At 49.7% G+C, this 12,466-nt stretch overlaps 1 protein-coding gene across 1 annotated transcript in view; it reads right to left on the bottom strand.

Moving 5' to 3' along the window:
- Positions 1 to 12,466, bottom strand: part of pard3ba (par-3 family cell polarity regulator beta a) — a gene marked incomplete at its 5' end in the record, with an annotated part of 164,128 nt that overhangs the window by 81,370 nt on the left and 70,292 nt on the right. Inside the window, 4 exons of the mRNA XM_080023915.1 lie at positions 984 to 1,128; positions 4,154 to 4,331; positions 9,380 to 9,463; positions 10,009 to 10,170. Of these exons, the coding sequence (XP_079880041.1) occupies positions 984 to 1,128; positions 4,154 to 4,331; positions 9,380 to 9,463; positions 10,009 to 10,170 (569 nt within the window). The remainder of the gene's footprint in view (positions 1 to 983; positions 1,129 to 4,153; positions 4,332 to 9,379; positions 9,464 to 10,008; positions 10,171 to 12,466) is intronic.

Here is a 12,466-nt window from a genome sequence, read left to right as displayed (position 1 = left end):
ACCCTAAAGAGGCCTAGCAGCTCTCTCCCCATGATTCCGGCCCAAAACATGACTCCGCCCCTTTGCTGACGTGGCAGCCCTGTTGGGACATGGTGGCCATCCACCAACCATCCACTTCTCCATCCATCTGCACCATCCAGGGTTGCACAGCACTCAGCAGTAAACAAGACTGTTTGAAAATGAGCCTTCATTTATTTCTGGGCCCACTGCAATCGTTTCTGCTTGTGAGCATTGGTTGGGGGGGCCCAATAATAGGTTTATGCACAACTGCAAGCCTCTGGAGGATCCTACACCTTGAGATTCGCGGGATTCCAGAGGCACCAGCAGCTTCAAATACCTGTTTGCTGCTTTGTAACGGCATTTTAGCAGCTGCTCTCTTAATCCCATGAATTTGTCTGGCACAAAGCTTCCTCATTCTGCCTTTATCTGCACCAACCGTCTGTGCTCTGAATCAGCCACAAATCTCTTCACAGTACGATGATCACGCTTAAGTTAAGTTTTCCTGAAATATCTAATGTTTTCATACCTTGTCCAAGGCATTGCACTATTTGAGGCTTTTCGGCAGCAGAGAGATCATTTTTCTTTCCCATATTGCTCGAAACCTGTGGCCTGCTTCATAATGTGGAATGTCCTTCTAAAGTAGCTTTGCTTTAATTGGGCTCACCTGGCAAACTAATTATCACAGGCGTCTGAGATTGATTTCAGTGATCCAAAGAGCCCCGAGACACAATACCATACATGAGTTTAATTGAAAAACAAAAAATTCAATGTTTATGACACTTAAATCCAATTTGCATAATAATTTGGAACGCGGTGTATAAGATAAAAGATCCTGTCAGGTGGGGTGTGTGTGTGTGTGTGTGTGTGTGTGTGTGTGTGTGTGTGTGTGGGGGGGGGGGTTAATGTTGGGTGTAATGGCCAGCAGCAAACGTATAATAACTCTGTCTCGTGTGTGTTTGTCGTGCTAGCGGGGTGAGAGTCACCTGCGGCGAGGGAAAACCAGGGGAAGGTCTCTGCTCATCTCGTCCATGGCGCCGGGGGACGGGGGCGGAGGAAAGTTTTCCTCCATGTCCTCCTCCTCCTTGTTGTCGTCAGCATTGCCATAGCGACCATGGCCGCCATTAGCGGCTGCCGCAGGGAAAGTGGCTGAAAACAATAAGGTAACATTTACATTTACATTTAGTCATTTAGCAGACGCTTTTATCCAAAGCGACTTACAAGGGAGAATAACATTCAAGCTACATTGCGACAGAGATTAGTGTAACAACAACATTCGTGTAACAATAAGGTAAGCAACGATTATGTCTGCCGTCGTCATAGTCCTCGCACCGAGTAAAGAAAACACAAACACCACATCCGAATGTGTTTGTTGAACGTTTCATTTCAAACCCATGGACGTTAAGGTGGAGTTGGTGCCCTCTTTGCCGCCGTAACAGGCCCTTCTTCTGGTTAGGCTCTCCTCCAGATTTTGGAACGCGGCTGGAGGGATTTGCTCCCGTTCAGGCACCAGAGCGTCAGTGAGGTCGGGCGCTGGTGCTGGGCGACGGGGCCTTTCTCGCCCCAACACTTTACGGCCGTCGCTCTGCGTTAAGGCAGGTAGCGTTCTCCTCGGTCTTCGCCAAACCCAGGTTGGTCAGACTTCCAGACGGTGAACACGGGTCATCACTCCGGCGTTTCCCGTCGTTCCGGAGTCCGATGCCAGCCGGCTTTGCACCACTCCATCCGACGCACGGCATCGCTCATGGTGACGTTAGGCTTGGGTGCGGCCGCTCGGCTGCAGAAACCCAGTTCATGAAGCTCGTGACCACGTTGCTTCCGGAGGCCGTTTGGAAGTCGGTAGTAAGTGTTGCAACCCAAAGATGGACCACACGCAACACATGTGGGCACTCGGCGGTCCTGTTCCGTGAGCTTGTGTGGCCGACCACTTGATTGAGCCGTTGTTGCTCCACTTGGCCATAACAGAACTTAGGGTTGACCGGGGCAGGTCTAGCGGGGCAGAAAATTTGAAGAACTAATTTGTTGGAAAGGCGGCGTCCTATGACAGCGCCATATATATATATATATATATATATATATATATATATATATATATATATATATATATATATACACATACACACACATACACAGTACCTGTTAGTAATGGCTGTGGCAGGAATAGCCAAACCCTTTCATTTTAAGGGGTGTCCACATACTTTGGTTGTGTAGTGTATGAGTGATTTAGAGCGGAGCAGCTTGTGGAAATAAAGATGTCTCGTTGAATTAAATGGACAGCGTATACAGTACTTGATTTAGAGATCAATACTATCCATAGCTTTGCAAGGTCAGGTAATAAGATACAGCAGCTGTAGATCAAGCTTACAGCTATAAGCTGCGTGCGCGCGCGCACGTACGCACGCACACACACACACACACACACACACACACATACACACACACCTTACTAAGACACGCATTCCACAAAACAGATTCATAAAAATAAAAAAAATCTCCTTACACGCCATCGGAAATACAACAAGACGCGGACACAAAAATACCCCCCGAACTTATTAACATACCAAAAAAAAACAACAAAAAAAACCCTTTTCCATTTTCCCCCGCAACTCGTCGCACAACATTTACATAAACTCTAAGCCCAGAGAGACCGACTGTAAACCCCCTTTGTGTCGAACAACTGTGGCCGTTCTGACAGAGGGCTGATGGAGGGCTGATGGAAAAACACTTCGTTGGAGGGTGGTGGGGGCTGTGTAGTAGTAAAGAATCCAATGAAACTAAGCTGAAAAGAATGAATATAAAACAGTTTGGTTTGTCTTATATTCCCCCCACCCTTCGATATATATATATATATATATATATATTATTATTTTTTTTTTTCCAGAGCGATGCTTCACAATAGCCCCAGTATGCAAATCCGCCCCACTTAGAAGCCGTTTCATCAGCCTAATGATTGCAAGGTCAGATCTTTTTTTCCCCGCACATGAAAAAGCGAGTGTTACGTTCCAAGGTGGTGGGGGGGGGGGGGGGGGGGGAGAGAGAAAAAAAAAAGAACAGAAAGGGAAATGGAGTTAATGGTTTCCTTTTCTCTCCCATAAATATGCAGCGAGCGAGAATGAAAGAGATATAAAATGAGAGCGAGCAAACAGCAAATGAGAGGGGAAACGCAGCTCGTCTCTCCTTTTTCTGCTAATGTGCCGCTATTAGGAGACGCGCTCGGCGCCGAAACCCAAATGGGCACAAGGATGACGAGAGGCCGCGCCACTGCGTTGGAATAGGGTATGAGGGGCACGCACGGGCACACACGCACGCTGACACGGAGGCACGTTGTCCTGAACCTTCGCAGGCTTTCTGTCGATGACCATGTAGGACATGCAGTGAGTTGAGTTCTGTGCAGCACCATGCATCGGCATAACACACTCTCATACAGTCTGGTTAAACAGCATACTGTATATAGCTTAGACACAGCTTATAGACCCTAGCTTACACAGCTTCTACAGCTTCACTTGTTATGCAACGCTGACAATGTGGCCCACTGGGCTTCCACCGCGGCCTGGTCGTCCTTGAAGGAAGGTTCCTCCCATTGCGGACCCTTCTCGAGGTTCCTTCCATTTTGGGGGCGGTTTCGCGAACGGGGTTTTGATCTCAATCAGGACTAAACTTATCCTTCTTAAATGAATCCAGAATTTAGAAAAAAAAATGCCTTTCTGAGACGTCGCTTCATTTCACATGAATTAGTTCCAGACGAGGAGGTCCTGGACTAAGGTGATGAAGGACTAGTCAGCTCCTTCTGTCTGGTCTTGGTGCTGGTCTTAGTCCAGATCAACCTGCTCCACCTGGAGGCCACGCCCATTCATCCAAAGATAAACCTGCCTCAGCCCAGCTTTCATCTAAGATTTAGACCGACATGATCTCTGATCTTCCTTCTGAAAATCAAATTTTTTAATCCCAGATTAGGGCAAATCTGAGACTATTTTAAACCATTGAATCGCAGATGAGAAAGGCCGTATCAGTTAGTCCAGATTAAAAATGTGACTTAGTCTAAGGATAGAACTGATCCGTGTCCGCAAAACAGTCCCCTTGATGGGATAGTTAAAAAAAAAAAAAAAAAAAGCAGTGACTGCAACGACATTAACATTTTTATTGGCACCTTGCTTACCACTTGCAGAGCGGCTGTACGTGTAGTCGTCGTCCATTGAGGGAGATTGATTCGCTCCGCTCATACGGAGCTCCGTGGCCGTGGGCCCCGAGAGGCCTTGGGGCGTCCTCGCCCCCTGGTGAAGAGGGCCCCCGTTCAGTCCGGCGTCCCAATGGACCCCCGTATCCTCCTCAGACTCCTGCCGGGGCAGAAGGCAAATCGAGTAGTGATAAAGACCTCCGACGCGTGATTTACTTCCTGCGCACAGATCAGATCCCACGCCCTCCGCGAAGCCAATTCACCCAACGGACGACGACCCAAGGCGACGTTCATTTGTCTCATTTTGTTTGATTTGGGAAGGTCTACCAATCACAAGTGCTCTATAAACAATGGGGAAACGTCGCTATAATCGCCCAATCTATGAAAACAGGAGATTATAACGCCGTCCTTGGCCATAACATCTCATTAGTGAGTAATCATATTTTTGACGTCGCGTGATCATTGATTTTAGGAATAATTAAGTGTTTAGAAACACTTCAGCCGGATAGAGGACGGACAGATAAGGAGCTTGATTACTTCTCTATAGGGACGCAGCATCACCGCCCCTGTATCACAGCAAATATCTTATTTTTTGGAAAGGAGGCCAATGGTATGCAAGTGTTCAGATAAGATAGAATATTGGCGAAAATTGGGAACTGACATGTTTCCTCCGTTAGTTTAAAGGGTTGTCTTGTTGGATTTTGAATTTTGGCAGAAATGAAGTCCAAGCCACTCTGGATCACGGACGCCGCAGAAATGACGGCAATACATGTTTTGCTGCTGACTTTTTTTCTGCATTAAATCAATTTCTTTGGTCAAAAGGCCTAACAACAGTGGGCAGGGTGGTTGGAGGAGAGGTCAGCCTGTAACACCGTCAGTTTAAGTAATTTATGCATTTTGGTAAGAAAAACAGACGAAACCCGTGCATATAATAAAAGAAAATTGCATGGCGCAAGCTGAAAAAGGCAATAATTAAGATAATCCTAAGTGCCGCTGACAGGCATGTTATCGGACGGCCGTCCCACGCTACAAAGAGCCCAGCCCCGCCCCCGCCCCCACCTGCCTTTTCCCCCAGATGGAGATAGGCGCTGGCTCGCTGACGGGAGAACTGGCGGTTTGGGATGAAAGAGCCCCCTTTTTTCGGTCAAAGAGACGGAAGCTACAGCTGTCACACAATCTCGGGAGAAAACCCGACACACAAACACAGACCTATGCACACGCAAACTTTAAGACGTGCACCCGCACGCCAGCAAACACGCACAGTACAGTACATGTAAACACTAGAAAGCAGCACAGGGCCGGATACAACACCAAACACCGAAAATGTGTGAGGATGTAGTTAATCATCATATCAAAGCTTGGAGCTGTGGGGGGTTCTAGGTGTGTGTGTGTGTGTGTGTGTGTCGGGCTACTCCGTCACCAATCAATGTAGTCCCCTGGGTATCATTAGCACATAGCTCAGATCTTAATGTGTCACTTTTACATACATCATGGCGGCATCATCGCCGGCTTCCTGTAGGCGTGCGTGCGTGTAAGCGCGCACACTCGCACATTTACATACTATTCGACAGTTTCTTTGCACTTGTCAATGTCATGCCACTCAACCCCCCTCTTTCCCCTCAAATCCACCAACTCATCCACCCAGCCTTCCTTCAATTTATCTATCAGGCCTCCCCTCTCTCCCTCTGTCTGTCTGTCTGTTTTTCTGCCTATCCTTCAATCCTTGGGTCCTCGGGAGCTTGACAGGCTGCCTGAGGCTCCCCAGGCGCACGAGGTGAGGCGGCCAGATATCTTAATCCCCTCAACAATGCCTCCGCGGTGGGGATCCGGCGGCGTGTAGCGGGCCGGCGGCAGGGTGAGCCGGTTCTGCACGCACCCCGGGCTCGGGGCGGCGCGGGAGGAGCAGAGGCAAATGGGTGGGGTGTGTCGGGGGGGTTTGCAGGCAAAGGGTGGCGGGACCAGGCTCCGAAGCGCTGACGCTGCTTTGCTGTCCTCTATGAGACCTCTTTGTCAGACATTTGTCGTTTGTGTGTGTGTGTGTGTCGTTTCAACCTGCTTCAGTGGCACTTTGTACCTCAGATTTGAAAGGTGCTAGTTATTCAGTCGTTGTTATAATTATGTGATAGCATTCACAGTCTCGGTCTGAAGTACACACACAAAGAGACACACTTGAAAAACGCCAGGGAGCGAGGCTGAGATGGATGCGGCACAATGGGTAGCTCAACGGCACTCAACAACTTAACCCTTTTGAGCGCGCGCACACACACACACACACACACACACACACACACAAGTAAGAACTGGATGGACACGCTGTAATGGGTAGGTCAAGGCCAGTCAACCCCGTCACACTACTGTTGCTTGCCCCACTGCGTCTCACGTCCGCCGCCTCCGACTCCTCCGCGCACGCAGACACAGGAACCGCTCCGTCGATGAGCATTTGCTTAAACTCAGTTAAAACCATCCTTTTTTTTGGGGGGGGGGGGGGGGGGGGTCTTTAAAACAGTCCGTCACGCCTCAGCGTGGATCTGAATGGACAGGCTCTGGCGAGAAACAGCTGTCTGCTTATTCCCTCCCCCACCACCACCACCACCATCTGTCAGGCTTGATGTCTATATCAGTCTCTCCCTCTAGGAATGTTTTTTTATTTTTATTTTTTTGATTGACTTTCTTTGTTCGGTCCGACAAACACAAACACCCAACTGTGGTTATTTTGACATTTCTTTTACACCTCAACCACAAATGCTTACCCGGAGAGAACGTTTCCATAACAGATGCGAACGTGAGCTGCGAAAGTTTTGCGAAAATCCACAGAGGGATTAGCCGGGGAAAAGATGGCCGGCATCATGGAGAACGGAGATATAAAAGTAGAGCAGCCGAGCCTGCAGGAAACGAGGTGCAAAAAGACAAAGGCTGCAGTGGTGAGGAAACCACGCACAAAAGGTGGTTCTCGCCTGGATAGGTTTGAAAAAGTTAAAATATATATATATATATATGACACTGGGGGGAACAGGGAGACTAGAAACAGGGAGTTGTGACGTCTCCGGGAGGCAACCTACCGTGGCCAACGTTACCCATTGGATGTACAGTGCAGTTTTAAATAAAACGTATTACTGTAATTTAGAAACACACACTAAGGCAACACTGTGAGTTTCCTGTTTTCGCAAAGGAGACTCAACATGTTTTTATTTCAAGGCTGAGACGTTTGCCCCGCCGGACTGATTGGAAGCCCACTGAGGAGCCACAGCGGCGCGGCAGGTTTTACTCGCTCGTGACGCGGTCGCGCCGTGAACGGCGATACGCGAAGGGGACCCGCGTTCCGCGCGGGAGGCTACGTTATCCGCGACACGGAAGCGAATGCCGCCTTAATATTTCAGAGCCCAAACTGTCAGACTGAAGGGGCTCTGGCAGCCGACACCTCGGTTCTCCTTTCTTCCCGTTCGTTCGGAGAGACGGCGCGGGAGTCCAGGTTGGGCGCGAACATCACAGCGTTTGTCGGGGAAGCTGTCGCTCATCATCTCCAGAAGCTTTCATTTGTGTTAGCTCTCTGAAACGGCGTACAACTCAAGTGTCTGTAGTGAGTAAACTAGTGAAAGTGAAGGGAGGTGAGGAGAGAACATAGAAGCCAGGAGAGGGGGGAAAAAAAAAAAAACATAAAAAAATAAATAACTGAAGATTTGGAGTATTATTTATTCAACAAGGAGAGAAAAGAGAGAAGAGAGAAGCTGTTTAAAAAAATAAAATAAAAAACCACCCAGCAGACAATCAGAAATACAGCCATGCAGAAGGCAAACGAGCAGTTTTATTAAAAACGGAGAAGAGAAACAGGAAGGTCAGACAGGGATACAAAGAATACAGAATACATGCACAAACCAAACTGAGTTAAAAAAAAAAAAAAAAAAAAAGGGAATCAAAATAAATAAATATATATTTAATTGAATGAGAAGGTTGCTGCACAAAACAGGAGGGAGCTGTGAATGTGAGTTATTACCACGAAGAAGGTGCGAGCAAGCGGTGAAACGCAAAGTGATGTAACAATATAGAATGTAAATATTAATCTGTGAAAAACTGAAATGTGAGCCAAGAGTGAAGACGGAAGCATAATAATAAATCATGCAAGCGAGTTGAGTAAAGGTGAGACACTTACAGACACTGAAAAAGGCTTTATATTTAAAGTGTGAGGTTACACATGATGGTGTTTTAAGAGGATACATGTATTAAAGGGATACAGTTTTTGGGTAATTTGGGTAAACTTTTTGTCTACATTCCCCAGATTGAGGCGAGAAGACGGACCCCGATTTTATCCCCGCGAGTCCATTAGCGAGCTTCGCGGCTTTATAAGAAGTAAAAATATAAGCAATAAAAGTCATCTTCAAGTGAGTTGAGGGTTGCCAGGTATTAAATGCAATGCCTCCTGACACATTACAACTCAGCTGACTGAACTGGCAACCTTGGAGCAACAAAGCAGAGTTTCACAGGAGAGGAAAACACACACACACACACACACACACACACACACACACACACACACACACACACACACACACACACACACACACACACACACACACACACACACACACACACACACACACACACAAACTAGAGGCCGCCAGAGAGCCTGAGATAATGATGTCTTGTCAGCGCCCGGTTGTGTGCGTGGTTATGCGTCTGCGCCTGCGCCTCATCGTACCCGCGTGCGCTGCGATAGGCCTGGCTGCGCGTGGGGACCCTGCCGTGTGCGGGTGGCGGGTCCCCGTACATCTGACCCGCCATCGCCCTGATGTTGTCGGTGTAAGTCCGACCAGGGAAGCTGTCCCGCGCGCACCTACTCTCACACGTGTGCCCGGATCCGCCCGAGCGTCCGTCCGGGCGCTCCCGCTCGTTGTCCAGCACGGCATGCGCATAAGTGTGGCCGTGGGCGTGTGCATCCCCTCCCCCGTTTAGATTCCGCTCCGTGTTTCTGTGTAAGCTGCCCGACGTGTGGCTGTGGAGGAGGCGGTGTCCCGGGTCACGGCCCTGATCGGGGCCTCTCCGCGAGAGCCCGTAAGCGCGTCCGTCGCCACCCTCGGCTCGGCCGAAGCCGCACGTGTGGGTGTCGCCCGGGTAGGCGGCGCCCCTCCTCCTGGGGGCGGGGAGGAGGAGGGAGGAGCGGTGCCGGGGCGGGGACGGCGGCCGGCTGTGGAGTTGGAGGTGACCTGGTTGTACCTGGTTGATGGAGCCCAACTGTAAGGGAGTCTGCTGGCTGGCGGCGGCGGCGGCAGCGCTCGGTCCAGAGTGGGTTTGGCGAGCCTGCGGGGGGAAGAGCGTTGCTGTTGAAGAGGATGTTACACACAGAACCGTTTACTGGCCATTCCCAAACCTGATTAAACACTACAGAAACCATTGTGAAGTACTTCCGCCTGACTTCGGAGTGCCTTTTCAATTAAGACGCTCTGCAGTCCATCAAGGCTCTTCGTGGACCGCTGCAGCGTTGGCTCATGAATGTATCGGGCAGTAACGCGTTGCCTGCCTGCCCCATTCAGATTTATTCCGGGGCACTCGTTAGAGCGACAAAACAGACATTGCAGTATTTTGCCGAGCCGGGATTATTAAAATGTTTTGAGGGCGTTTCAGAATCTCCGGACGCAGGGGTTGGTAGCACAATCTGAAGCCGCATCCCGGACAGAATACAAGCCATACCGTGCACACAAATAGGGTGTGAAAAGTATCAGGATGACATACTACAGTACTTCCTGTAAAATATGCAGGCTAGGGAGGGGTGGAGATAATAAGGGGATGAAACATCCGGGCCCTCCATCTAAAGAAAGGGCGACGGCCGGGCACGGCGGCGGTACCTGCGCGGCCGAGCGGAGCAGCACGAGCTGGATGGTTCCCCTGGCGTTGCCCTCCGACGACATGGAGCGGCGGAGCCTCTCCATGGCGGCGTGGTTGGAGCGGCCCAGCAGGGACTCGCCGTTGACCGCCATCAGCTGGTCGTTGACGCGCAGGCGTCCGTCCTGACGGGCACGGAGGAGGGAGAGGTGAGGAACGACGGAGCGGGGGAGGAATTGGTTATTATGATGCGTGGGTTTTGGGGGTACGACGCGGAAGGGATGTGAGGTGAGGGCAGTGGAAGCTGGAAAAAAGCCTGGCCGTCTTAATTCAGGGCTTCGAGCGAGGGTATGAAGGAGCGCTGGGATAAGAGAGAATTTGAGGACGTGAGGCTTGTGTGTGTGTGTGTGCAAGAGAGAAAGACGGGAAGAAAATAGAGCGAGGGGAAGGTGAGAAAAGTGTGGAGTTAGCAATCTATTGGGAGCGGGAGTGGCGGTGATAAATACATAGTGGCTAATGGAATGGCCTCAGCGGGCACTAAATCACTCCTAAGTGTTTTAAATAGGAGCTTCTTCAAGATAGGAACCACCAAACCAGGCAGCCCGGGGGGTGGGGGAGGGGGGAAGTTTGAGAGAAAAGCGTAAATCTGGGGGGGGGGGGGAGTAAGGGAGAAAACGGGTGGGAATTTAGGAACACACACACACACAGCAAAGGCTCCCTTGGTGGATGTGAAGCCATGATGAGTCTATTATGGTCAACTGTGCCCTTTGACCCGACTCATTAAAGAGGCACCGCATGGACTGACCTCCGGTCTCACTCACACACACACACACACACACACACACACACACACACACACACACACACACACACACACACACACACACACACACACACACACACACACACACACACACACACACACACACACACACACACACACACACTTCATAGTAAGGCTATTAAATATATATTTGGAGCTGGCAGCCAAATCTAAGCCAGTGCAAACATTTTAGCGTACAAAAAGAAATCATTAACGCTCCAAATTTGGATCACTGCTCGATGAGCTGACAGTACGGCGAACGTGTTGAACCATCCACGTAAGTTGCGCCAATGATATGATTTAATTATATATTTTTTTTTAAGATCTTCTCTGAGATGATCGTTTGACAGGATGAGGGGATAGAAGTTGAGAAAAAAAGGAAACAGAGGATAATTGAGGCCCCAGGGCCCAGACAGCGGATGAGGATCCTTGATGAAAATAGGTTACATCTCCCCATGACTCTTCCATGTCTGCAGCCAACTCTGTGCGTGTCTCGGGGGACACATGGGTCTCGTCGGTCCCAGACTGGCGCTGGCAGACTCTCATTACTCAGCTGCTTAGCTGATTTTCATTAGCATGCATCAACATCGAGGAGAGGTACTTGGTGGACACACACACACACACACACACACACACACACACACACACACACACACCTTTTGAATTTAGTTTGGTGACGGGTGTGTTTTTTTTACTCGTGGTGTGTACATACAGCGGGAGGGGGAGGTGGTTTGTGTGGGTCTTCAGCGATGTCGGACTTCGCCAGGTTAACGCGGAAGCACGGGGTTTAAGTCTCCACTGCTTTCCCATGTTCCGGCTGTGGCGCAGGTTGTCAGTCCTGACAGCAACGTCCACAGCCAGGATGGATGAATAGAATGGCGCGGTTTTTATTTTTTTAGAGATTCTTAGGAGAGGGTGAACACGGTGGTGGAACGGGTGGCGTCATAGTGAATGATGCGTTAGTTTCAGTGTCGCCTCTCTCAACCGCAGCGAAAAGGGTGACTTGATCCAATGTCCCACCTATTATTAGTGATGAGATTCTGATCAAGGAACTGTCAAGACATGGAAAAAGAGTCTCCACCATGAAAAAAATGTCATCTGGATGCAAAGCACCTGAGTTTAAACATGTGTCGCTCACAGGAGACAGGTGCAGATGATCCTCAACAAGCAGAATGAGGATCTAAACGTGTGATTTGAAATAAGAGTCGATGATTTTGATTACTTTTCATACGTTACATCGGAGATGACAAAACGCTTTGGCTGTGGTGAGGAGGGCCACCCGATAAGAGCCTGTCCAAGAAAAGCCTCTGTGTCTGGGGAGAAGAGCAGAGCACCAGCAGGGACGGACGGAGGGAAAGGCCAGGGTCAGACCCAGGCTGAGGTGGTTCAGGAGAACAGCAAGGAGAAGCAGGTAACGGGTGAGGAAACAGCAGGACAGAAGGAAGCTGTGACATCACCAGCTTCAGTCGCTGAGATGGCTCTGGGTGACCGTGCTGCAGGAGCACGGGGAGAGGCTGGTGGAGAGGTAGAAGGCGGCAGCTACTGTGGCCAGAGCAGTTCTGACGGGAGGCAGTGAGGATGAGGAGGTGATGGAGGAGGGAGTCCCGACTTACCGTACCTCGCCTCGAGAGAAAAAACAAAAGTAACATTGGTTCAGA

Source organism: Zeus faber (assembly GCF_960531495.2).
Source record: "Zeus faber genome assembly, chromosome: 2".
In the NCBI taxonomy this organism is placed as follows: Eukaryota; Metazoa; Chordata; class Actinopteri; order Zeiformes; family Zeidae; genus Zeus; species Zeus faber.
Note: the sequence above shows the minus strand (reverse complement) of the source record. Positions and strands in the feature narration are given on the sequence as shown.